Here is a 25541-nt window from a genome sequence, read left to right on the forward strand (position 1 = left end):
ACATGCATTTTCTGTGGACAGCAATTGTATTTGCTTCAGACCGATGACTGCAGTGTCACTCTCCATCCGAGATCGGGCTACGTGCCTAAATCGCTATCTACCCCCTTCAGAGTGCAGACTGTTTCGCTGTTTACCCTGTCTTCTGAGTCATTGACCTCGCGTAATGCAGGCGCTCAGAATTCAGTGTGCCCCGTTAGGGCTTTGAGGATTTACATTGACCGTTCAGCCATGCAGCTTTCAGCAATCTGACCAGTTTTTCGTGTGCTATGGTGGTTGTGCGAAGGGCCGAGCCGTTTCAAAACAGAGGTTTTCCCACTGGATTGTGGACGCTGTCACAGCTGCTTATATGAACCAAGGTTTGGAATGCCCTTTGCACATTATGGCCCACTCAACAAGGGCTATTGCCTCCTCCTAGGTGTGGTCGAGAATTATGTCTATTCAGGATATATGCTTTTCAGCCGGCTGGTCTTCCCAGAATACTTTCGCCAGGTTTTACAAGCTGGACGTTCAGTTCTTAGCCTCTCAAGAGCTGTCAGGGAGTGACTGATTCACGTTTACACTACCTCTATTCATGTGTGTTATGCTGCCTTGCACATTACTCTGCGCAGCCCTCTATGCTATTGTTGTTGTTGTCTGCCCTGTACTAAGTGCAGCTTCCTGTTATTCATATCTGATTCCCTTCTTGCTAGCATTATCATGTTGTGTGATGCTGCTTAACACAGTTATCTCTGTGCAGCCCCCTCTCTATACTGTTGTTGCTTCTGCCCTGTTCTCAGCGCAGTCTACATTATTACTCACCAGATATGCAAATTTAGTATACCTGGGTTTTAGACGCTCATTGGCTTATCTCCACCTATCAGCTTTTCTATCTTCTCTGTGTGTGTAACTTGTACAGGCTGCTCGTAGCCTCTCTCACGGCAGGATTGGATACCGTTCCCCATAGCGGTAGCACCACGGTGTCTCGAGACAGCTCGAGAGGGAACGTCTCCAGTTACTGTAATAATCTCGGTTCCCTGAGAGTGGGAACGAGACACCGTGATGGTCGCCATGCTCGCTGCCCGAGCAGCAAGCAGTGTTCAGTGTCAGATTCATAGATTTATACTGCCTCGCGAACTCTTCAGTATTTGCATACAATGCATGCTTCGCGTCAATTGGCCAATCAGTTGGACTGGCGTAAGCCAATAAGACTTCAGGAAAGGTTAGAAGGCAAGGTATTCCCCATAGCGGTAGCACCACGGTGTCTCCTTCCCGCTCTCAGGGAGCTGAGGTTACGACAGTTACCGGAGATGCTTTGCTTACAAGTTTTTTGAGATTTGTTAAAGGGATAGTTCACCCAAAATTTTTAATTCTGTCATTAATTACTCATCCTCGTGTCGTTCCACTCCTGTAAGACCTTGTTCATCTTTTGATGAAATCCAAGACTTTTCTTACCCTGCATAGACAGCAATGCAACTGATATGTTCAAGGCCCGGAAAGATAGTATGGACATCATTAAAATAGTCCATGTGCCATCACTGGTTAATTTTATGCAGCTACAAGAATACTTTTTGTGCGCAAAGAAAACAAAAATAACGACTTTATTCAACAATTTCTTCTCTTCCGTGTCGGTTTCTGCCACACGTTTGCAATAGAACCAGGACATATGCATGTGGTGCTGCTTAAATCAAAGAACCTAATTTGTGTTCCGAAGATTAACAAAGGTCTTACAGGTTTGGAACGACATGAGGGTAATAAAATTTTCATTTTTGGGTGAATTATCCCTATAAATAAAACCAACTACTTGACTGAAACATTGACAGAAAACAGCTGCTGATGCCATCAATTGATCGATTTTTGAAGGCAGCTCATAGTACATGTATTCCTCAATGTCTTTGATATCCCACAATTCTCTGTGGTCAGTTCTGTGACAGCTGAGCAAAAAAAAAAAGATGATTGGCTGAAAGCTGCAGTTGGTGGTCAGTTTTTGTATAAATATAGGTTTTGGCCAACTTTTACCGCTTTTAATGTCATTATAGCGAGAAATTAGAATTGTAGTAATCACCAAAGCTCTCTTTTGGTGTAGAATAGATCATTAAACCACCGTTATGCTGCCTCAGAAGTCTGTCCGAATCAGTACCTTCATGCGTAAACTCTGCTTGCAAAGTAATTGCCTGATAAGGCAGTGAAGCATCAAGTCAGCTGCCTAAGTTTTTGGATGCAGCCAGTGAATGTTGAGTACAAAAAAAAAATGTGATGGGGACAAAAGGTGTGATTTCAGAAGTGGTGAGAATCATGCCACTGGTTAAATTAGATCGGGGTGTCCAATCCTGCTCCTGAGGACCAACATCCTGCAGAGTTTAATTCCAACCAGCTCCAACACACTTGCCTTGAAGTTTCAAAGTTGAACAGACTGATTCCATCTAGTCAGTGGATATCAAACATATTTAATCTTCGCTACAGGGCAAAAGCTATTGCTCACATCCCAGAGGGAATCTGCTATAGGCCCCTAATGGCAGAATGACCTGGCAGTTATTTTTATACATAAATATAATTTTCTTATGATGGATGAGGAAATAGAATGCTTCAGAGGGCGTTAGTTACTTATTTTAAACAAATATCTGAAAAATCAAATCATATTTATTTCCTTTTTTCACAGTTTTAGTGTCCCAATTCTACTGCAGTTCATCTATATGAACAATGACCTGGCCCTGTTAGCATCCACACAGACCCTAATCTCAAAGAATTTCATCACTGAGATCCCATCAATCGCTATGAGGAGACTGAGCAGGTACTACATCTCTCTGCATGCTCTGTTTTCAACTGCTCCATCTTTTCCCAGAACTCTCCACCTCCTCTTTGAACAAAGGTTATGTATTTTAGTCCAACCATTAGTCTGCGCTCAACCTGCTAGGGCCCATTCCTGCATGACGAGAGCAGGATTGAGTTAAAGATGTTCTCCTTTATTCCATCACTGTGAATTTACATCTGCTGAAGATCCTAGGAAAACCCAAGAGTGCTAAACTAGTGACAGAAGAGTAAACTTTCAGTATAAAATATATCCAGTCTGTATTTAGCAGACTAAGAGAAGGCAAACTTAGTAAATTAATTCAATTAAACACAACGGATACATTTCTCTTCATTAGAGAGGACTGTGCTTCGATGTTGGCTTAACACTCTAATTATGCAGATAAATGTGAGACAAATGAAGACCTATCCTTAAATTCAAGTAGAGGATAATGGTCAACAATCATGAACAATCAAGAGTCTTAAATGAAAAAAACACTGTGGGCTTTTCACACCAGCATTCATTATTGCAACCTGTTGAATTATCATCGCCTGGCAATGGAAATGGATTTTTCTTTTGTTATGGCTTTGACTGTAAGGTTTGCTGTAATAAATCAGATCATAAGATCACAATGAGCAAGAGAGTTGAGTATCAGCGTGTTTGTGATTCAAATAAATAGAGAAACCAAGACGACATAATAATGGCAATAAGTTTCCTTGTGTATTTTTGATCCTCTAATGGAAATAGTTCCAAACAAATTTAAAACATAATTAATCATGGTGTATATGAACACACAGTAGTGCTTTTTTATGATTTTGTTCAGTTGCTCACTCATGTAGACAGAAACAATAAATCAATAAATTATAAATTATTCAAATAAATTATTTTTAGATTTCTTTGTTATATAAAACACAGTTCAGTGTACTAAATATTCCACTCTACATTATGCACCATTTATTTCTATATAAATTATTTTAAAATTTAGGGAAAAAATAGTATTATTTTTAATTAATACATTGTTTAAGAGAAAAATAGAGCAATGGTATTAAACATAGAGAAAAGGTATTTCAATGCATGGAAGGTAGATTGTATCATTCTCATCTTGGAGAAATAAAGAAAATTATATGTAATACCATACCATAAAAAAATACCATGATGCAACCTCGTGTATTCCCTGGTTGCTTATAAGAGCATTTTCAGAAATAATATGCTCTACCCATTCATATGGCAGTAATTTTGGCCACAAAGGTCACAGGACTGACTATTTTTAAGACCAATTAGCCTTTTCTAATCATGTCCACAATTTTATGTTTGTGTATTCATTTATAGCAAGTGCCACAGAAGTCCCCAAGTTTCATACCATTCTGATGAAGTGGAAAAGATAAAATAATTTGAAAAAGACATGTTTTACTTGGCTATTTTTGTTTTTCAAATGCATCCATTTAATGAATATGTTTGTCCATGAAAACAAAAAACTATAAGGCATTAAAGCATAAGTTAAAATAAGTTAAGACATAATAATGACCATCTGTCAACGGAGTAGTAGATCCTGTAAAGTCCTAGTGCTCAAAACAAGAACCTGCAAGCTCCTAACCAGCTCAAGGTCACTGTGTTTGAGTGGCCACGGTACAGTTGATTCAATGCTGCGGACTTCACAGCTGATTTCCACATTTATGTACACTGGCTAGCCATCGATCTCACACACTATTAATTCACTCTTCAGCATCTCTGCTTCAATAAGAGCTGCCTCGATATCCAGATTCTTACCGACAAGAAATGCTGATGCACGAAAAAAAAAAGTGAAGTTTTCGCACCCTCAATCCATTTATTTAATGTAAACTTCTGTTTTCATCTCTGGAAGGTGCAAAGAGAGATTTAAATTCAGGTCTTTGTTTTTCATTTCATTCTCCGGCTGGGGGACGGGGTAATAACCAGAGAGGTATGGGGGATTTCTCTCACTTTAAAGTACCACAGCATCATGGCCCAAAGCCAGTCTTTTATTGCTCTTTCACTGTTGCCGTGGTAGCAGTCGTGTCCTGGAAGCTCAATCATTTTCTTATCAGGTGCAGCTGTCAGACTTTTTCTTAAAAATTACCAAGAGAAAAAGAAATATCCCCAAGAAAGAGAGAGGTAACAGAGACCGTATGGATGCTATTCCCGAGGTGTCAATAGTGTGACCCAGTGTTATGCGGGAGACATTTGTTAATGTTCAAGTCGTTTCAGTGGGAGACACAGACGCACATTCACACTAGCGCAGGAACTTCGCAAGAGTGCTTGAGAGCTTCAGGGTGAAGCTCTGGTGCGTTACAACTGCTAGGAAATTACTGGATGTTTAGTAAATGGATAAACAAATTATGTAGCACGAATAAAGGGGCTTTTTGACAATACTGCTTATTTAGTTAAATTGATTTTATAATTTGGTATTAAATTGGCTTTTACAGTGCTGCCGGAAAACTTGGCATTAAAAACAAGCAATTAAATGGTAATGTAAATGTTATTTAACAAATTCCACCGCACTTTACTTCTACAGCTGGCATTTTCATTACATTCAGTTCCATTGTATGGCCTCAATAGTTTTAGAATACATTAAAAGTCATATTGCTCAAATCTCAGATAAACTCTACAAATAAAGAAAAAAAAAAATCTTTAAAAATATATATTTTTTTAAATATGTAAGAAAATCCCAGACAAAACCCTACATGTAAAGACGAAAAATTTTAAATACGTTAAAAATACATAAGAAAAAAAACATTGTAAAAAATCTTTAAAATAAATCCCTACATAAAAAGCCAAAAAATAACTTTACCTGACAGTGTATACAACAATTAATTTGTGCCTAACATTACACAACTTCATAAGAACAGAGTAACAATGGACATAACGTTAAGATTAAATGTAGCTCAATACTGCCCTCATGTGTTTCTTTGTATTACCTCAATATTAAGAAAAACAAGTTCAATATTTACCAGAAGAGTTTATTATAAAATTACACAACTAATATTGCAAAAAAACAACAAAAAAACAGACCGTTTAAAAAAACATAAGGATCAGTCAATCCGTTTAAATACCAAAGCTGTCACGCTGTTACCCGTCACACCACCAAACTGGAAACGGGGGGTTGGCAGCTCTCGTGCCAACTCAAACCCTGCAAGAAACACAGTTATATTACAATCATTACAGTATTTGACACATTATTAGTTTAAGAAATATGCTAATATGTGAAGTACCAGGTCTGAAAATCTGGAGCAGCTGCTCTTTGGTCCAGTTGCAGGAGGTGATGATGAAGAAGCCTCCTGGTTGCATTATAGTTTTTAAAGAGTTCACATAGAGCTTTTTTGCCTCCTCTCTGTTCTCTGGGCTCAAACTAATGGCATCAAATGTGCCTTTATCTATACATACATCAAAACCCTTCAATTCTGTGCTGGGGTTCAGGAAATCCTCCACCTGAAAGGACATGTAAAACACAAAGACAAATAAAAATTCCCTTTTATTTTTAAAAGTGCAATGAATTTATTTACTTAATTTATGAATGTTAAAAACAAATCATTTCCATTACCTGAATTTTAACATTTTGTAAGCCTTCCTCTTCCAGAATATTTACGGTGAGCTCTACAGCAGCCTTGGAATAGTCTATTCCAGTGAGGTTTGAAAAACCATGCTTGGCCTTAAAAGATCATTCAAGTGATTATTATTCATACTTATTTACATCATCAGGATTTCTGCAAGGCAAAGACTTTTAAAGGTTTGACAACATTTTAAGACCTTTTTAAGATCAAGTAAAGAATTTGAGTATGAAATTGAATAAATTGGAACATAATACTTCAATGCGATAATAATCCTAATGTCAATGTCTTGAACAAGCAATGCTACAAAATTTGAAAATACGTGAAATTTTGTATCTTTAGCATTAGTATCTTATTGGTATTTAGTCTTTTTTTTTCAGTTTTCTCTAAAGACTCCTAAATCAAGATACATTTACATAACCATTAAAAGTCTTTTACATCAAAATTCTTGTTTTATGTGAAACTAATGTTTATGTTTAAAACAGGAACAAATATCAGCCAAGTTGAATTAATTCAAAGATTAATTCATACCTAACTGACAGATGTTTGTTCTTGTTTTAAGTATAAACTCACTTAATACTGTTCACTTCATTCATAGAATTGATTTATTAATTAGTAATAATTCATTAGAATGATTGAATATAAAGTAAATAACTAAACGCAGAGCTAAATTGAACTTGACTTGCCAGTTCCACAAGAAACATCCCATTTCCAGTTCCAATGTCAAGTATGGCTGCATTCTCAGGTACATGTTGTGCTTTCATCCATCTGATCACTCTGTCCATGCTTTCCTCACCAAACCTAAGGGTGGACCAGAAGAATACTAATTAGTCTTCATTTGTCCTAAATTACTAAACACAACTAATATACAGCAGAAGATGGTGCTGCTTCAGATTCAATCATACTCTTCCAGAACAGACCAGCACTGAAACACTGGACTCTTCATTTGAAGAACATCAATATGAAAGGGCTTTCATAAACAAGTATGTGGCACAAAAATTAAAAAAGCAAAATTACCATATTTCTCCCACATCTCCAATATCCTTGTAAGTCTGTAGCTCTCTCTTATAAGCATCATCCCAGCTTCAAGGAAAACAGTAGAAGATCAAGTCAAAAGTCTGATTACAATGAAAGTAATCACTCCTATTTTGCATTTAACATATAAAGGTGTAACATTTGACTTGCAGTGGTTGCTGGGTAGAGTATACAGTATTCATGTGAGGTATTGCAGAAGCAAAAACATAAATGTAACCCATGTGAGATCGACAATAGAAAGGCTAACTATTCAAGTAAAATCTCTTACTACTCCTTTGTTCCGAGTTTCGAAGGAGCAAAATCATCTTGTAATTCTGTGCAGCCTTCTGCCCCATGTGTGCTCATGACGTCTATCAACATCCGCTGACGTAATACAGGACTTCTTTTTCTTGCTTTACGGCGGATCGCAGACTTATAAGTGCATTACCGCCACCTAGATCTGAAATGGACCATTGACACTCTACCTACAATCTCCTAATTGTAAAATCCTAATTAAATTCTTAATTGTAAACAGGGTCAACTGTTCACCCTTATTCTCTAGTTCATCTTTCAGCGGTATAACGTTACTTCCTCCTGCAGTACATTATAACAAGGTTACTGCCCTAATCGTAACCTTGTAACCATCTCCTCAGCTCTGCTCCAACCTGATACCCTTCGCTTACCCACTGATACAAGTGTCTACTTTTGTTTTGGCGACAGGACACTTCAAAATAAAGTTTTTTAATAAAGGTAAAGGTATAGTTGTATTGCTCAAAACTTGAAAGCAAGGCGATAAAAAGAAAGGGGGAAAAAAGTATTGACGGATATAAATTAAAACAGTATGCAAAATGACATTTTTTAAAATAAATAAAAACATCACAGTTGCACAGAGGCATGTCTGTTGTATTGTTCTGTATATGTTGTTTAAGGCATAATAATAATAATAATAATAATAAAAGAGACAGATGAAAGTAAAAAAAAGGTAAATATTATATTTTGTAAAACAAGCATGTAAATAGTTGTTTGAAATTTTTTACGCGTCATTTATAACGTTTTAAGAATTAAGGTAATTGTTGTATTATTTATTATTAAGTATAATTTGTTAATTAAGTATTATTTATTACTTAAGTATTATTTGTAACATTTATATAATTTAAAAAAAATCATCCAGTCAAGCATTAAAAACATATAGGGTGCACATCTCAGCAAAGGATTTGTTTATTCATGTTCAGGCTGGTGTACAGTGCGCGCGCGCAAAGGATTGTGGGCTCGGCGCGTATGTTTCCATCATGGCGGCGTCAATTTCGGGATACACTTTTAGTTCTGTGTGTTTTCACAGTGCCAACAGCAGTTCCGACCATGTAAGTACTCTGTCATCTGACTTTGAGGGTAAATGTTTAAGTGCACCACCGCATAGCGAAACAACAAACAGTTTATTCCATCAAATCACAATTAATTCATTTCCCGGTGTCATCTTCCTGGTGTGGCTTCAGAGGGGCTGTGTATCAAAACCCGATGGAGCCGCCTACCTAGACAGCCTTTGTAACATTCAAAGGTGTATTAGAATGTTGAAAATTCAAAGTCATCGGGAATTTTGTATCATTTCATGGATTTTTTAGATATTTTAAGTCGAATAGAGCTGACTCAGTACACGCCTTTGATGATTGCGGTCAGAATTTCAGAATGCGGTCTATGTAGGCAGCACACTGGGTTTTGAGACGCAGCCAGGGTGACAGCTAGCAAACCTACAAGCCGAAAGATTTTACAAGCTTTTCAGAAAGTGTCATTGCCGTTTATTCACAATATGATTGATTGCTCGTTGTCATAAATGTACACCGCCCGGTAGCGTTGGGTCAATTCAATCTCGTCGAGGTGTCAAGATAGTCACATTAGCTGGCTGGCTAACTTGTTTGTCAGCAACAACTGTCAAATGCAAACTCGAATGTCAGACAGACATATTTAATGAATTGTTCACAAATTGCTTAACATTTCTAGCCCCTTTCGCTCTTTGTGTCATGCCCTGTACTGTACGTTAGTAGTTGAGGCATTAGGAAGTAGGTGATCTGCTATGGACCCTGCAGGCTTCGCATAGTTGTTTTGGACTGGTTACTCAGGTGTTATGCTTAACCTGTTTTCATTCAGTCAATTCAGGGATTAACTTCATTTTTTATTTTATTTTTTTAAAAGTCTATAATTTTGTCAATAACTAAAAACCAACATGGTACAGACTAGCAAGCCCTGATTAAATGGCAGCATAATATATGATAAAGTTGTAATGCTGTCTTTTAAAAAATAAATAAATGTGTTTGTAGTTTTAAGTTGTTTTCAACATTTCTATATTTAATATTTTTTTAATATCATGTTTAATGCTAACAAATTGCTAAATCATACAAGGTTATGAAACTGTATGTAGACATCCCAGTTTTTGAGTAATTATAATAGTAATTATTACTTCATTTTAAAACAGGAGCAGGCCTTATTTTGTACCTTTTGTTGAAAGTGTCTATTAACTTGCAGTAGTAATAGCATTCGATCTTAACTACACTGTCTTTGCCTTTGAAATGCCATTTTAATGCATCTTTTATGCCTCTTTTAGGAGGGCTTCCTGTTGGGAGAAGTGAGACAGGAGGAGACTTTAAGCATCAGTGACTCACACATCGGTAGCTCAGAATTCATCAATGTAATAGGTAAAACCATGGTTAATTATTTTTTACTGTCCCAAAGCTACAGACAAAATGTAGAGTTTTTGATGACCATTTTATCATGCATTATCAAAACATGATGCATCCCATTACTGAAATACTTGAAGGCTCAAATCACATACATAACACCTTTCACAGTGAGGACGTGCCAACCTTCTTGTGTGAGCAGAGGCACTTTATCAGTTCAAGATATGGCTGATGTAATCTGTTCAGTCTCAACCAGTCAAAGTACTGTCGCAATCTGTCCTGGTTGTCAATAACCTGATAAACCACCCAATTTTGTGTTTTTAAGTTTGTGTCAGCCAGCATTCCTGATTAAGGCCTGGGAGATAAAGCCTCATACATCAGTGTAGACCTTTTTGGCTCAGAAATGCTGTAAATAGCTTCTCTCCAAAATTAAGTGATCATGTTTCTGAGTTTGGCGCTGCTCCCAAGACCCCTTCATCTCTGATCACTTTACAAAGAATTTCCCAAAAGCCTTCAACATCAAAAGCGGGCCCAGATAGTACCTTCTATTTGCAGAAAGATGAGTCATTATGAAGGTCATGTTGTCCTCTTGACAACCTTCAGATCACGATGGCTGAGATTCCACGTCGCATGTTACAGTTTTTAGAGAACAAATCTGCTAACATATTTTCCTTCATCTATTCCAAGGTTAATGTTGTCTGTATGCATATTATTAATATTTAAATGAGACCTTTTGAACAGTCACAGCATGCTTGTTTTACTCAGATGTTGAAAAGAATTGATCACTCGCATTCACTTGTTTTTCAGAGGTCCATAATCATGAACCTTGTACACAACTGTTTAGGTAAGAATGTCCTGTATGGGCAGTTGGATTTAGTAGATGCATTCTTAAATGTTTATTATATGTTATAATAAAAATATACACTACCATTTATATGTTTTGTGTTGGTAAGATTTAACTTTTTGTTGCAGCTTTTATGACTATGCAGGTAACGTCAATGAAGAAAATCTCAACAGAATCCTCAAGGACAGAAGAAAAGTAAGCAGTTATGAAATATGCATAAACATTTTAGAGAGTAAAGTTAATAAATTATTAAAGGGTACCTTGACAGGTTCTTTGTCCTCTGGTGTTCGGCTTTGTGTGTTTAATTCAGCCGACCCACTTCACAATGTCTCTTCATTTTGAGCAGAATGTTATCGGCTGGTACCGGTTTAGAAGGAACACTCAACAGCAGATGTCATTCAGGGAGCAGGTGATCCATAAGCAGTTGACCCATATACTTGGCATCCCAGATCTGGTCTTCCTCCTGTTCAGCTTCATCTCCACAGCCAATAGTTCCACACATGCTTTGGAGTATGTGTTATTCAGGCCCAACAGAAAGTATGTACATGCTGGTTAATACATACGTATGGAAATATGTAATACTGTGAGATAAAAATATGATAAAATCATGATTCTGTTTAACAGTATAGACTTGTCTCTCATATTGTTATTTCATAATACCATGCATAAAGTTTGAAAATGGTGTGATGTAGCTGATATCGTGTTTATGAGTATTTCTGTTGCAATTTTAATCTTTATCTCAGCAGGTATAATCAGAGGATATCTCTAAGCATCCCAAATCTGGGCAACACCAGTCAACAGGAATATAAAGTCTCATCTGTGCCGAACACCTCCAAGAACTACGCCAGTGTCATTAAAGAACACGGGTGAGGCAACCTGACTGCAATCTTTAATATTCCTTTTTAGCCATGTCTCAAAATGTAGTTATAGCAGATTGTATTATTTTGATTTTACCCTACCATTCAAAAATTATAAAAGTTTCTTTTGTTAAACATTTATTTGATCAAAAATACAGTGAAACAGTAATATTGTGAAATATTACTACAATTAAAAACTATTCTGTTTGAACATATTTTAAAATGTAATTAATTCCTATGACTGCAAATCTGAATTTTCAGCATCATTCTTGAGTGTCACATGCTTTTTCAGAACTCATTCTGATAAGGTGATTTGGTGCTCAAGAAACATTTCTTAATTTCAATGTTGATTACAGTTGCGCTGCTCAATATTTTTGTAGAAATTGTGATAGTTTTTCTTAATTTACATGATTTAAACTGCACAGCACGTAAAACATAGTCTTACTTTTGCTGCAGTAAATACTTGAATTAGTGATATCCAATTCATTTTTTTTATTTATAGGACTGAGTTCTTTGATAAGGATGGGGTGATGAAAGACATTCGAGCTATTTTTCAAGTATACAGTGCCCTTCAAGAAAGAGTGCAGGTGAGTTACAGTTTTAAAATGTTTCTGAACTGTCAGATAACTTCAGGAGATGTTGGTTAAAATACACCACAGTTAGCTATGTGTAATAACATTAAAATTTTTAAAATAAATTATGCTCAGAATGTGCTATCTATTCATTTTATGGATGCACGATAGCCGATACCAATATACATTTCCTTTTTTTGGAAACAACACCAAGTTTCTCCTGTGCAGCAGAGATTATGAACAAATTGTTAAAAATTTTGATAAACTTGTTTGAACTAAATAAAGATTATTAAAGCTATTTTTATAAGTACATTGAAAGCTTTGAAAATAACTAAATAAAATCAATCACTGCTGCCGTTTTTTTTTTTTGGTTTTTTTGACAGATGCAGTTGTACTTTTTAATATTTTATTTAAAGACTAAACATTTGAAGATGGTCCAAAGCAAAAGAGCTGTGAAAATTCTACAAATCACTAGCACACCTTGAGCCGGGATGCTGCCGATGTTTACAGTAAGACGTTCCAATAATATCATGCATCCCTAATGAATTTTCTGTCATCCTGCAGGCGGTGTGTTGTGAAGTGGATCAAAGTGAACGAGTGAGGGAGAAAATCCAAGAAGAAGTGAACAAACTCAAAGAGGAAATCGCTCTTAGGAAACGTAACAGCGCTGAGGAAGAGAGAAGTACGTGCTGATGACTCTGCGCATTTGTTTAACAAAAAAGGGAAACAATTCCTTTTACTATCTTCTCGATCTTCCTTACAGGACTCCAAGAGGCGGCCACTGTCACGCTTCCCGATAACTCTGCCCTTCCGGACTCCTCACACTCTTCACTGACTCGAGTCGTGCTCTCAGGTCCCTCGATGGAGCCCAGTTTAGAGAGACCCGCGAACTCGTCATCTCCACCAATCTACAGCACCACACTGCCTCCAGATTCACCAAGCGCTATACTGCTACCGCGGCCCCAAGCCGTAGGTTCGCCCGGACACCCGTCTCCCAGTCTGGGCAACGGAGATGGTTCGAGCTCGGATTCTCTGAACCGCCAGGCCACCGGACAGGAAGACCAGGAGGATGACGATGACGATGAGGACAGTAGCGAGTACGAAAATGTAGTTAGCGAGCAATTGCAACCACCTTCCTTAACAGAAACTGTTACATTAGGACGACCGGCAACCCTGTGGCCTGACGGAGACGCCCACAGCCCGCCAGGCTCATAGTAGTCAAACAAACCAACGGGGATATTGATGAATGAACAGAACTAGGTGTGATCGTGAGGTCGTGGTGTTCAGAAGACAAACAAGCACTTGCCTTTTGTGAGTTATGACAATGCTGTCCTGTTGTACTCATTTAACAGCTCTGTGCAGGGGACGTCATTGTGTTTCGACGAACTCTGAAGTGGAATGGAATGATATCCCCATCCGTGTGGATCGACAGGCCCCCTTTTCTCCGTTTCATGCTCTCCTCTCTGATTTTGTTTGGGTGGAGAGGTGCATCCTGCTTATCTCGACATCTGCAACTCACTGGAGTCATTCGGTTCTTGCACCATTTACCTCTTGCACTGTTTTGCCTTCTTTTGATCTGCATTTGAATAGAAAAGCAAAGAGAATTGTTTTTTGTTTTTTTTGCGGCCTTCAAAGCTTATTCCATCTTCATTTTCTTGCTTCATAAATGAATGGACAGAAAAAAAATCTGTTATAATAAGTGCTTAGGACCACAGCTGACACTTGAACAGTTCGTGTTCTAGAAAATTTATTTTATTTTTGGTTTTAACAGTTATATTTGATTTGATTGAGTAATATAACGATTATAAAAGTTACTTTGATAAGGGGTGCTTGTATTTTCTATAACATACTGTAGATCACGACTAATTTAATTGGCTTAAATCAAACACATTTTTGTCCTATTGAATGATTCGAATATTATATTTCTTTCTGCTGCACTTCAAACTTTCACCATTGAGCTTTAACTGAATTTCCCGGTCGTACGGTTTGACGGAGCCATCACAAACTGGAAGGGTCAAAATGCAGCATCATCGATCTCAGGATTCTTTTACAGTACCAGGACTGTTGTTTTCTCACATCATCTTGTCCACATGCCTTTGTTCTTTAGTTGAGAAGACATGATTGCTCAAAGCAATGCAGCGGTGGATCAGTTTAGAGCTCTGTGAAAACGTGAAATAAAGATTGCAGCCATATGCAGCAGATCTTTAAAGGTAGAAGCAGTTTTGTCATCTGTTAGTGAATGTTTTGCTACATCTGATCAAACCAAAATGACATTTTCCCTCAAAATTTTTGTATGTGTGTGAATCTCAGAAAAACATGACTGGGTCATTTTACCATTAACCATTAAATAACAAACTGCCATGATGTATAAATACTAAACAATTTAATTTTACTTAAAAAAAGTTTTTTGCAATAACGTTTGGAGATTTAGTGGAAACTGATTTTACAATGTAAAAAATGTCTAAACAAATGCGTAATAGTCCAAAAACATACTCTTAATTTCTTTCCAGTTACAAATGTTATACAAAAAAAAATAAATTTAAAAACTGCGTTCTTGTGAGATTCACTCATGTCATGCATATTGTGAACAATTTGGGCAAGTGACTTGAATCAGATTGATGAGCTGTCTGACTTTTTCACCCAAAGAATCCAAAACTTATTTCTTAGTTTTATCTCAGGATCTGACGCTCTAACGTTTATTTTGGCAGAGGCCGAGAATGTCTCACTTTTCATTCAGTATATTTCTCCAGTTCTGTGTAGGACAGAAAAATAAGAAATGTTTGTTCCCTGGCATGAGTGTGAATGAGAGTACACTGACAGAGATGTTATAGTGAGCTGTATCATGTTGCATTGACCGTCTGCTTTAAATGTTTCTGCCTCATATTCTGATTTTGGCATCTGTCTTCAAGTGTAAAAAACCACCACCACCCATGGTTTCAACACGAATATGTAAGTGTTAAACTGAACAATGACACTAAAGTGGAGAGACTCCACATCTAAATTTGACATGGGCTTGTTTGGACAGCTGGCAGCCAGTCCCTCAGAGCTTTAAAATGCCATTTTATCATAACTAACATGTTCCTTAGAAAGTTTGGATGAACATAAATGCCACTTAAGATGATAAAAAATATAATCATATACACAATCTGATCTGGTTATTTTATTTTTTTCAAGAAATATTCACTATTCATGATTAATCGGAGTAAATTCTCAGCATCCTCCTCTGAGCATCTAAAGACAACTCAAATAATTCAGTCAATCCTTGCTGCCGTATTGCCTTTTGCTCTCTCCTTACAGATGCTTTCAAATCTGATATCTCCAAATTTGGCAGTGTGCAATTTTAATTCGGAAATTACAATGATGTGATTGTCATTTTTATTGTGAGCTGCAGGTCAGACGTGACCGTTTCCCTGCAATCGAGCAGCTGTGAGTGATTAACATTGTTCCCATCAGAATTGGACTGAAGTCTCTCGTGTTTTACAAGTGTAGACTGTGTTTGCAAGCATTAACCGTTCCATCTACTTCTGTCATAAATCTGTCAACGTGTTTACAAATACAAAGCAAATTCCCAATTTTAAAGTAGTAGCAGCGTTTCAGCAAACACATATTGTATTGTTAGTATTCTTTGGTGGCTAATTTGCCCATTTCTGTCATTTATGTTATTTCACCCTCATGTCCTTTCAGGGCCTTTTTTCTTATGTAAAATGCAAAAGAACATAGTTGGAGATTGATCATGCTTCTCTTTTCCATACAATGTGGATGGGGACGAGGTCCTGACAAGCTTCATAAAGGCAAAACCATCATTAAAGTGGTCCTTATGACCTATGCACTATATTCCAAAGCTAAACCTTTCAAAAGACATAGGGGAGCATAAATTCTGACAGATTTTTCATTTTTGGTTGTACAACTATATAATATTAGGCTAAAAAAGCACTTTTTCTCCCTCAGACATTATCCTTATCTGATAAATTATTAGGCCCATTTATCTTGCAGTCTGCAAAATCTTAACTGGCACTTAAAGTCAAATTTTAACATGGTTTTTGCAGTCCTCGGATTTCCTCCAAAAGACCTCCACATGCAGCAAAGAATAACTATTTGTTACTCTTTACACAAAACAAAGTGAGCTGAGCTATCAAATGTATTAGGTTTGAGAGCAAGAACAGTTCCCCTTTCACTGAATGTGGCCGTTTTAAATTCTCACATTTAAAAGCTTTCAGCCTCAGGTGGAACAATGACTTTCTTCCAGAAATGTTGAATTTTTGATCAATGTAAACTCAATTTTGTGTCCTTGAGGCTAGTTATGTTAGCATATTCGCTACAAAACAAACACGTAGGAATTGTGCCTAATAATGTAAATGAAATCAAATAAAGCGCAGCACTGCACACTGTTGGATTGAGTTGTGTAGTTTATATCTTGTTCCTGAAGGTGGCGCTATTCATTCACGGGTCTACAGTGGCAGCATTGCAGACAGGGTTGCCAAGAACTGGGCTACTTTAAACTTGCCAGAAATAAAAAAAAAAATCCACCGCTGGTTAAATGTTTGACATATTGCAGAAATTATATTTGATTGGAATGCTTGTATTTAAATATTTAATCTCCACATAAACTGACGAGGAACGTGTTTGCAGAAATGTATGAAAAATACCAAGAGAAGAGTCAAAAATAAAGGATTAGCTTCTCCACCAAAGACTGTGTACATTACTCGACCGTCTCAGGGTAAAATATTCCTATTTGTAAACAGACCTTTTATGATACTGTGATTTTCAAGTTAAAACTATGTGTAATGCAAAATAGTAACTAAAATATGTATTTTTAGGTATGGAAGTGGCATATTTTAAGTTTTATTTTATTTGAAATAAAACTTTTTGGCTAACTTTGACTGCCAAATAAGCTGGTTCTATTGTAAAGATCTGGCAACCCTGATTACAGAGGACATTTAAACACATCCTACCATTGGTTGTTTCTTCATAAGTGGGACGGCTCACGCACCCCAAAAATAACAAGGCAAACATCATTTGTCAAAATCATTTATTTACTATAATACATAGCAGATGATGTTAAAATATTTAGTTTGTACATCATATGAGGCAGTCATATGAACATAATGTTGCTCTTTTCTTTTAAACTACACTAAATGGGATCCTAGCAGCTGCACGCTTACCCTTTTGAGCCCTTTCCTCCATTTTAGTGAGTCAATTGAGATCAATCTTGTCATTTTTGTTCCCATCCATTCACATACAAGCTCCCACATCACAACTAAACACCTCGGAGTTGTGCTGTATTCCACACAAAGACTGCAAGCTTTCTAAACAGCATCTGTTACAATGGAACAAAATTCAGTACCATCTAACAAAAACAGAAAAACAAACAAAGTTTTATTTATATAGGGAATTAAGTACAGTCAATGGAACTAACCCCAAATTTTAATACATCATACCACAAAAAAATCTGATTATAGGTTTTACAAGATTATACAGAGCTCCAGTACCCCCGTGATTTTTGTTTTGCCAGCCATCAAACGATGCTGACATTTTTATATATATATATATATATATATATATATATATAGTAGGGAAACAATTACAGCCAAAATATGATGAGTCGAACTATGGCGTGACAAACGAACAAACAAAACAATTTGACCCCAGTTTAATGTTCCCTCAAACAAGCAAGATTTATAAAAAAAAAAAAAAAAAAAGTCTTGCATAAAAACAGTTAAGCATTAACGTTTTTTTCTCTCTTTCAGTTATTAAAAGTGGCAAAGAACATGCAAATTCAGTTTAAGAAATGAACCATAGAAATTTTGAAGGTGGTCTGCAGAAACTAAGCGAACGAACATGAAACGAGACGGAGATAACCTGGCGTCTTCTGAAGCCTGGATCTCTGAGATGTGCCAAACGGTTGAAGTGGGCTGTTTCCCTTTCTGTGGTTTCCAGAGTACGAGGGGCTCCCGGTTAAAAGTCTGTAGGACAAAGTGCATCCTAGGCAGGTGCCCCTGATTTTATAAACTCATATTAGTTCAATCCCAAATGCCTTGGGACACCACCACCCCAACAACAACTGCTGTCTTTAAGATAAAAATATCCTAAAAATATATCTCTAGTCCATTGTAAAATAAAAAGGGAACAAACACAAGCAGAAAAATGGCACATTTTGCCATTATGGCAAGCCGTACATGTGGTGTTGGTTTTAGTGAGTGATTGACAGCTCCATTGTCTTTCAAAACAAAAGAGTTTTATAAATATATCTTCCTTAAGTTCGAAATTAGTCAATGTGCACATTTACTACGTCAAATTAACTGACATTTTCTTTACAATTTTTCTTTACAGTTTTTATTCAGTCTCTCATTCAGACTGGCTGAGGATCAGAAAAGGGGAAAATTAAAAAAAAAAAAAAAAAAAAAAGGGACAGGGGAGGTCTTATGCAAGTCACATCTTCCTTTGTACAAAAAAAAAAAAAAAAAAAAAAGATTATTTTTTTTTCACTTATTTTAAGCAGCTTATCTGCACACGTACAAGCCGAATGTGAGTAGGAGGTCTATATGAGGGGTTCAGGGGGCAGCGGGTGCTGGATCTGCTGTGGCTGGAGGGGAGGAGGGAGCTGAAGGGCCAGCAGGGACTCTAAGCCATGGCCATGTGGAGGAGGCGTCCCCTCGGCGCTGGAGGGCTCTGTGATTTCACCACCATAGAAGAAATACTGGCACTGCTGGATGAAGGTCTCGATGACGGACTGGTTGAGTTTGGTGGTGGACAGCGTGTCCTTGTTCTCAAAATCAGGCCTCATGAGCGTAGGCCAGAAACAGATGGACAGATTGTCGGCCGTCATCAACGTGGTCTTACTATGCTGACTTACCCTATGGAGGAAGGAAATAAAATACATTTTAAAAAGCATTCTTAAAAAGTATATATTACACACACACACGCATATATATATATATATATAAAAACTGGAAGCTTTACCTGTTGAGGTGAGTGATGACATATTTGAAAACTTCATAGTTCACAGGAGGAAATTTTCTCACTATTTCCTTCAGCACTTGCAGTCTCTCATAATGATCTACAATTTCTGGAGAAAACACATTTAACAAACTCATTAGACAGAAGTGAGGAAATATTTAGACTTTGATATATTTATTAATACCTCTTGATTAATACCCGTTATGGTTTATTTTGTGATAACTGGCTATTTGTACATTATTCTGCGTATTACAAAACTACTGAAAAACATGCACATGATGTGAGTTTATTGTATGAGAAAGAGTGATGCAAAACTTCAATCTATCTATACTATCAAAATATCAATATTTCATACCATATTTCATCTAACGCTTACTTCAGGTTGATCTTTATACACTAGTCATTTAATAACTCTGGTAAATGTAATATTTATTGACCTTAAAAATTAATGTCCATTTTAACTGTACATTAGAAAGTTGTGATGCATAAATTCACTTGTATCATTTTAAATTATTAATTTTAGCATTTATTTTCAAAACACAAATGTGCAGAATTTAACATTTCGGTCAGAATTTCATTATCATCCCGATATATTATTACACAAAAAATATTTAACTGCAGATAACCACAATTGACCAATCAGAATCAAACACTCGGAGACGTGCAATCAGTTCATAATTACGTTCAACAAGCACTGAATATTTAAAACATATAATCTTTTCCAGCAGAAAGACAATTAGAAATTTGCATTCATGTCTTACTCATTATCAAAAAGAGATTTCTGTATAAGAACAAGCTACAACCGCCTGGCCAAAAAACTGCAAGGGGAGGGAAGAGAAAGCTGAAATATCAGTATGTTCAAAAAGAACAGCGTCCCAGCACTTAATGTCATTTATCTACAGCAGTGTGGATCAGAAATAATGAGGAGTACATCACAGGGGGCCCTGGATTAGATTCAGCACTCGGAAGCATCAAACGGAAATGCAGATGCATTTAAATGACTTCTCAGCTACCTTGGGCTGGGATTAGACAGAGTGGTGATGGGATTAATATTGAACGTAGTTGAAAGAAGAAACTGGGTACAGATAGAAAAAAACTGGACTCATGGCTGTTGAAATGGTGAAATAACACGAGCAGGTTGCTACTTGTTCTCATAGCTGTGGCAGACACACTTCTTGTCTTTCTTGTAGCTGCAGCCTGTGCGGATGCAATGGATAAACTCTGTGTCACTAAACCTTGACACACTGATGCCCACCTGCTGTTTGTGAATACTGAAGTTTGAATGAGAAGCTGGGGCCAGACACATGACAACAGATGGAGACAACTGAGGTTTGATGGCTTGCACCATTTTGCTGCAATTTTTCCAATCCTTTTGTGAAATATTTGTTTGTTAATAATAATTATGTGCCAGGCCAGCTGCCAAGGCTATATTAATGGGAAAAAACAAGTGAAAAATAGAAATGTAAATAAATAACTATATGTGACTCTGGACCACAAAACCAGTCATAACTATTTTCTTTTTAATTAAGATTTATACATCATACAAGGCTGAATACATAAGCTTTCCATTGATGTATGGTTTGTTAGGATAGGACAATATTTGGCTGAGATACAACTATTTGAAAATCTGAGGGTGCAAAAAAAATCTAAATATTGAGAAAATCGATATTTTTAGCAATGCATATTACTAATCAAAAATTACGTTTTGCAATTTACAAAATATCTTCATGGAACATGATCTTTCCTTAATATCCTAAAGATTTTTGGCATAAAATAAACATTGATAGTTATAGATATCTTATAGATTAAATTTTCTAAATCACACCATTGGTTGATAGTCAAATGTTACTGTTATTGTAATGTTCAAAGAAATATTGTTGTTGTTTTTTTGGTGCTACAGTGACAGGTTTTTTTTTTGAGGAATCAACCCATCAATGACTGACTTAAGTTACAGCTGTATGCATTTTAACTAGTGCTGGCAAACGATTAATCGCATCCAAAATAAAATATTTTGTTTACATAATGTGTGTTTACGGTGTATATTTATTATGTATATATAAATACACACACGCACGTATGTTTAAGAAAAATATGTTATATTTGTATATTAAATATATTTATATATAATATCAATGAAATAAATATAAACACATGTAAATGTTTTCTATATATATATATATATATATATATATATATATATATATATATATATATACTGTACGAGTGTGTATTTATGTATACATAAATATACACAGTATACACACGTATATTATGTAAACAAAAAAAACGTTTATTTTGGATGCGATTAATCGTTTGACAGGACTAATTTTAACCAAAAAAAAAAAAAAACGTACTTAAGGTCAGATAAAGCTACTTAACGTCACACTTAGCAGAAGCTGTCAGCTTAAAGTCTTAAATGAAACAATCGGTAACTAATAATCCGAGATGTTCTAAAGCAGTCCATTACCACAAATCTCAGCCAAAGAGGAAGCACTTGATAACCTGAATGAATGGATACTTACTGGCTGCTTCCACCAGCTCTGGGTGGAGAGAATACGGTATGAGGGGGTCGGGAAGGTCAGCAAAGAAGGCCTTCAGGGCCCCAGCCACAGCGTTCACGGCTACATCCATCACTATCAGGTCAAGACTGTGGTCTGAGAGAAGAATGAAAATAGTGTGAGCTTGCAAAAGCATCAACTCCTTTTGTCAGTGCTGGAAAAGCCACTAAAACAGATTTAACGGGACCGAGCAGAATAGAAGGAAAACTATGGAGAAAAGGAAAACAAATAGGAATGAGAAAGAGAGGCTATAAGAGCCGGGTTTAAGGTGAAATGACAGCTGTCAGACTAGATCTCTCCGCAAAGGCACTCAATGAACACAAGAAGGGGAAAAAGCACCCAATTCACAGTATCGTGAGGATGGAGAAGAGAAAAAGAGAGGGAGGCTAATGGCTCCAGGCCAGCGGGCAGACTGATGCCTATAGTAGCTCTTTTGGGCAAACGATGGCTCACTGAGTGAATAATCTGGTCACTCGGCTGAAGATTTTCCACCCACTCATCTCCACAACTCACCAGCTAGAGATGACTAATGTTTGATTTGAAAGATATATGAAAATAAGAGTGGATTCAGTTAAGCTACAAAATAAAAATGTATATGTTCTGTAATAGCGAGCGGTATGATGGTATTACACACGAGAGCAATGAGGAAACAGCAATGTAAAAATATTGCAAAGTTGTCAAAATAAAGAAGAACTTGTGGGTTTTGTTATGCACAGCATTTTTTTGTCAGTTTTATTGTTTTAAGGCTGTTGTTTTTTTAACTCAAGCGTTACATAATGTGTTAAAAGCTGCTTTTGCATGGATGCCAGGCTTCATTTGTTATGAATAATCTTATCATTTGGTTCCTGTCCATCAAGCTACAAATAAAAAGAAAAAAAACAAAGACTGAATTCACTGCATTATCCAAAATACTCAGTTATTCAATATAGAGAATATATTTTTCAATGGATTTGCTGCCAAAATAACTACACTGTGATATAGACAATTACAGTGAAATAAAACTGTTCATGTCATGGAATAAATGTTGGTCATACCGCCCACCGCGAGCCTGTAACTGCCTCAATATATTGTCAGTGTAGTGACAATTTAATTCTGAGTTTTAAAATGAGAATATAACAGATCACTTTTATGTGTCACAAGGAGATTTAAGCTAAAAATGTCCTGCATAAGCTAATAACTAGTGTGAATCACAGCTTGATGGAGACCTGAGGGCCCCACGCCAGTCAGAAGCCAGAAATGTCAAGTTTGTTTTTACAGGAATGGTCCATTTACAGTGTGACAGATCATAATCACGTAATTCAGAGCCTATTTCTCGTCATTCATGCTGCTGAATGGAGATTTCATCCTTTGATAGTTAGAAGTTGGAAATTATAAGAAAATTTAGATTTACAAATTACATTATATTATGTAAATTGTGATAACATTCATGTACTACGAACAGAAAATCTTATATTTTTATATAAAAAAAATTAAAAAAATGTACATAATAATTTAAATAAAAAATAAAATACAATGAAAAATATATATTTTTATATAAAATAAATATGATTAATATATTTCACATTAAAATGAAGCAAACAACTGAAGCAGACTAGAGACCTGAGACTGTTTAGCTTTCTGGTGAATGCTGCTGAGCAGTGTCTCTTAAATAGAACCATAATGAATCTAAAAGGTGACGAGAAAAATCAAATATACAAATTAACCCTTCAAAATAGAGTTTATCAGTCTCCTATCCAATTTGTGAACTATCTTCCAACATGTGTCATAGCGGCATGCTATCAAACGCCTGCAAATGAAGCCTAATTTCCCACAGAGCCCAGTTAAAATCAGTTCGTACCCTGGTCGAATTGTTTCTGAATGTTGTCTTGATCCGTCTTGTTTCCACTCACTCGATAAAGGCCCTCTGTGGTGAGACCTGCAAATTAAGAGCGACACTTCATTAAAATCAATCCCGCAAAGGTTATGCGACAAAACCTCAGTGGAACAAAGCAGTTAGTGCTTTAAAAAACAGCTATTTTGCTACTCTAAAACAGCTACTCAATTCTGCTTGAAGCAGCCATATAAAAGGATGCACAAATGAACGATAGTGTGTCAGTTCCAGTTTCTTATTCAATATGAAGGGAATACAAATGAAGAAACACCAGTTGAGGTACACCAAGTCCATATTTGTGACAAAATTATGCTTGTGAAACAAACCATCTCTGAACAGTGAGATGATCCTTTTTCTTTTTATTCCAAGCTCAAGTTGATCTTTTTAATTGGGCTTTTAAATATGACTAGCTGTATCTGTGTCGTTATGTTGTTCCATCTGAGTACGTAATACCTTCTGAAGTAAAGTATGTTGTTGTCAGTCACAGGTAAGAAAGCATCTGCCAAAACAGTATGTTTGTGTCACATCCGCGGAAATGATGTCATTACAGAGGTGCAAATCTTCCTCAGAAGACCAAATATTTCTGAGAGCTATAGATCTACAGCACAGCTCCTTTTCTACAACCTTTGCTCAAATATTTAAAATCATGCACTCAACCCAGTAAACTGGGCCACTCCAGATGGACGAGTGGACATACGAGCTGATCTCACGGAGAGAAAAAGTAGGCCAGAAATGTAGATAATGCAGCAGAATTCAACCCACACTTCCCCGTTCCCTGACAGATAACGCTGCGTGTATCTCTTTATTTTCATTACGGCTAATCTACCGAAGCCCGTTTATCAAGCTAAAGATAGCTCTGTGAAGCCATGACCTTGTGCAGCTCTGCAGTGCTCGGGAGCGATGATGTAAAACACAGGGCCCCCACAGTCACTTCCAAAGCCTTGTGGGCTGCTAACTGCTACAAGTCAAAACTGCAGTGCATTCTTGAGATACTCGCACATGTCAGAGCCGGTCCCTCTTCCAGAGAAGTGGGAGGCTACACAGAGGCACCAGCTTAACTCGTCGCCGTGTTCACGCCACGGAAAGGGCAGGCGTATAGTGACGAATGTGGGCTGTTTATTACTGCCTGGGTGAATCACCTGTTTTCCCACAAACAGGTCAAAAGAATTGAAACACGAGTCTTTTTAGAAATCTAGAGATCTAGCTAGTTACAAATATTGGGGGGAAAAAAATTCAATATTGCTATCATGCTAATACTACAGTTATGATAATACTGTATAATAAAAAATAAAAAAAAATAAAAAAAGTGTCTGGTTGACACTCCCAACATAGTAGGTGGCCATATTGCACCTTTAAGGGATAGTTCACCCAAAAATGAAAATTCTGTCATTAATTACTCACCCTCATGTCGTTCCAAACCCGTAAGACCTCCGTTCATCTTCAAATTAAGATTTATTTGATTAAACCTGAGAGCTTTCTGACTCTCCATAGAGAGCAATGCAACTGACACATTCAAGGCCCAGAAAGGCAGTAAGTAAATCGTTAAAATAGTCCATGTGACATCAGCAGTTCAATGTTAATTTTATGAAGCTACAAGAACACTTTTTGTGTGCAAAGAAAACAAAAATAATGACTTTGTTCAACAATTACTTCTCTTTCGTGTCAGTCTCCGCCGTGCGTTCAGGAGAGTACTATGACTCATTTTTGTTTTCTTTGTGAACAAAAAGTATTCTTTGTAACTTCATAACATTACGGTTGAAGCTCTAATGTCACATGGACTATTTTAACAATGTCCTCCTTACTACTTTTCTGGGCCTTGAACGTCATAGCTGCGTTGCTGTCTATGCAGGGTCAGAAAGCTCTCAGATTTCAT

General features: G+C 36.7%; 3 protein-coding genes across 6 annotated transcripts in view; 1 reads left to right on the top strand and 2 right to left on the bottom strand.

The window, feature by feature from the left end:
- Positions 1-5161: 5161 nt before the first annotated feature.
- LOC306886452 (EEF1A lysine methyltransferase 2-like) lies at positions 5162-8053 on the bottom strand. Of its 2 annotated transcripts, none has more exons than XM_079443560.1 (6): positions 7631-8036; positions 7345-7410; positions 7014-7128; positions 6321-6428; positions 5992-6208; positions 5162-5909 (listed from the first exon to the last, which is right to left on the bottom strand). In XM_079443560.1, exons 1-6 carry the CDS (start codon positions 7720-7722, stop codon positions 5812-5814), a joined length of 696 nt encoding a protein of 231 aa, XP_079299686.1. In that variant the 5' UTR covers positions 7723-8036; the 3' UTR covers positions 5162-5811. The 2 variants fall into 2 exon arrangements, with proteins under 2 accessions (XP_079299686.1, XP_079299687.1); XM_079443561.1 differs by having other exon boundaries at positions 5723-5909; positions 7513-8053.
- A 545-nt stretch (positions 8054-8598) lies between these two features.
- On the top strand, positions 8599-16968 carry LOC306886473 (BRISC complex subunit abraxas 2-like). 2 transcript variants are annotated; one of them, XM_079443586.1, is made up of 9 exons: positions 8599-8702; positions 9938-10028; positions 10818-10854; positions 10983-11049; positions 11201-11391; positions 11598-11720; positions 12214-12298; positions 12848-12965; positions 13047-16968. In XM_079443586.1, exons 1-9 carry the CDS (start codon positions 8631-8633, stop codon positions 13496-13498), a joined length of 1236 nt encoding a protein of 411 aa, XP_079299712.1. In that variant the 5' UTR covers positions 8599-8630; the 3' UTR covers positions 13499-16968. The 2 variants fall into 2 exon arrangements, with proteins under 2 accessions (XP_079299712.1, XP_079299713.1); XM_079443587.1 differs by lacking the exon at positions 10818-10854 and having other exon boundaries at positions 8613-8702; positions 11000-11049; positions 13047-16788.
- Positions 16969-18019: 1051 nt separating this feature from the next.
- Positions 18020-25541, bottom strand: part of LOC306886474 (rho GTPase-activating protein 5-like) — a 36166-nt gene continuing 28644 nt past the window's right edge. The window contains exons 4-7 of one of the 2 annotated variants that reach the window (XM_079443588.1): positions 23636-23713; positions 21763-21894; positions 19244-19349; positions 18020-19137 (exon numbers count right to left, since the gene is read on the bottom strand). In XM_079443588.1, the coding sequence (XP_079299714.1) occupies positions 18822-19137; positions 19244-19349; positions 21763-21894; positions 23636-23713 (632 nt within the window). In that variant the 3' untranslated portion in view covers positions 18020-18821. The remainder of the gene's footprint in view (positions 19138-19243; positions 19350-21762; positions 21895-23635; positions 23714-25541) is intronic. The other variant, XM_079443589.1, reaches the window with a different exon arrangement.

Source organism: Barbus barbus, assembly GCF_936440315.1.
Source record: "Barbus barbus genome assembly, chromosome: 20".
Taxonomy (NCBI): domain Eukaryota; kingdom Metazoa; phylum Chordata; class Actinopteri; order Cypriniformes; family Cyprinidae; genus Barbus; species Barbus barbus.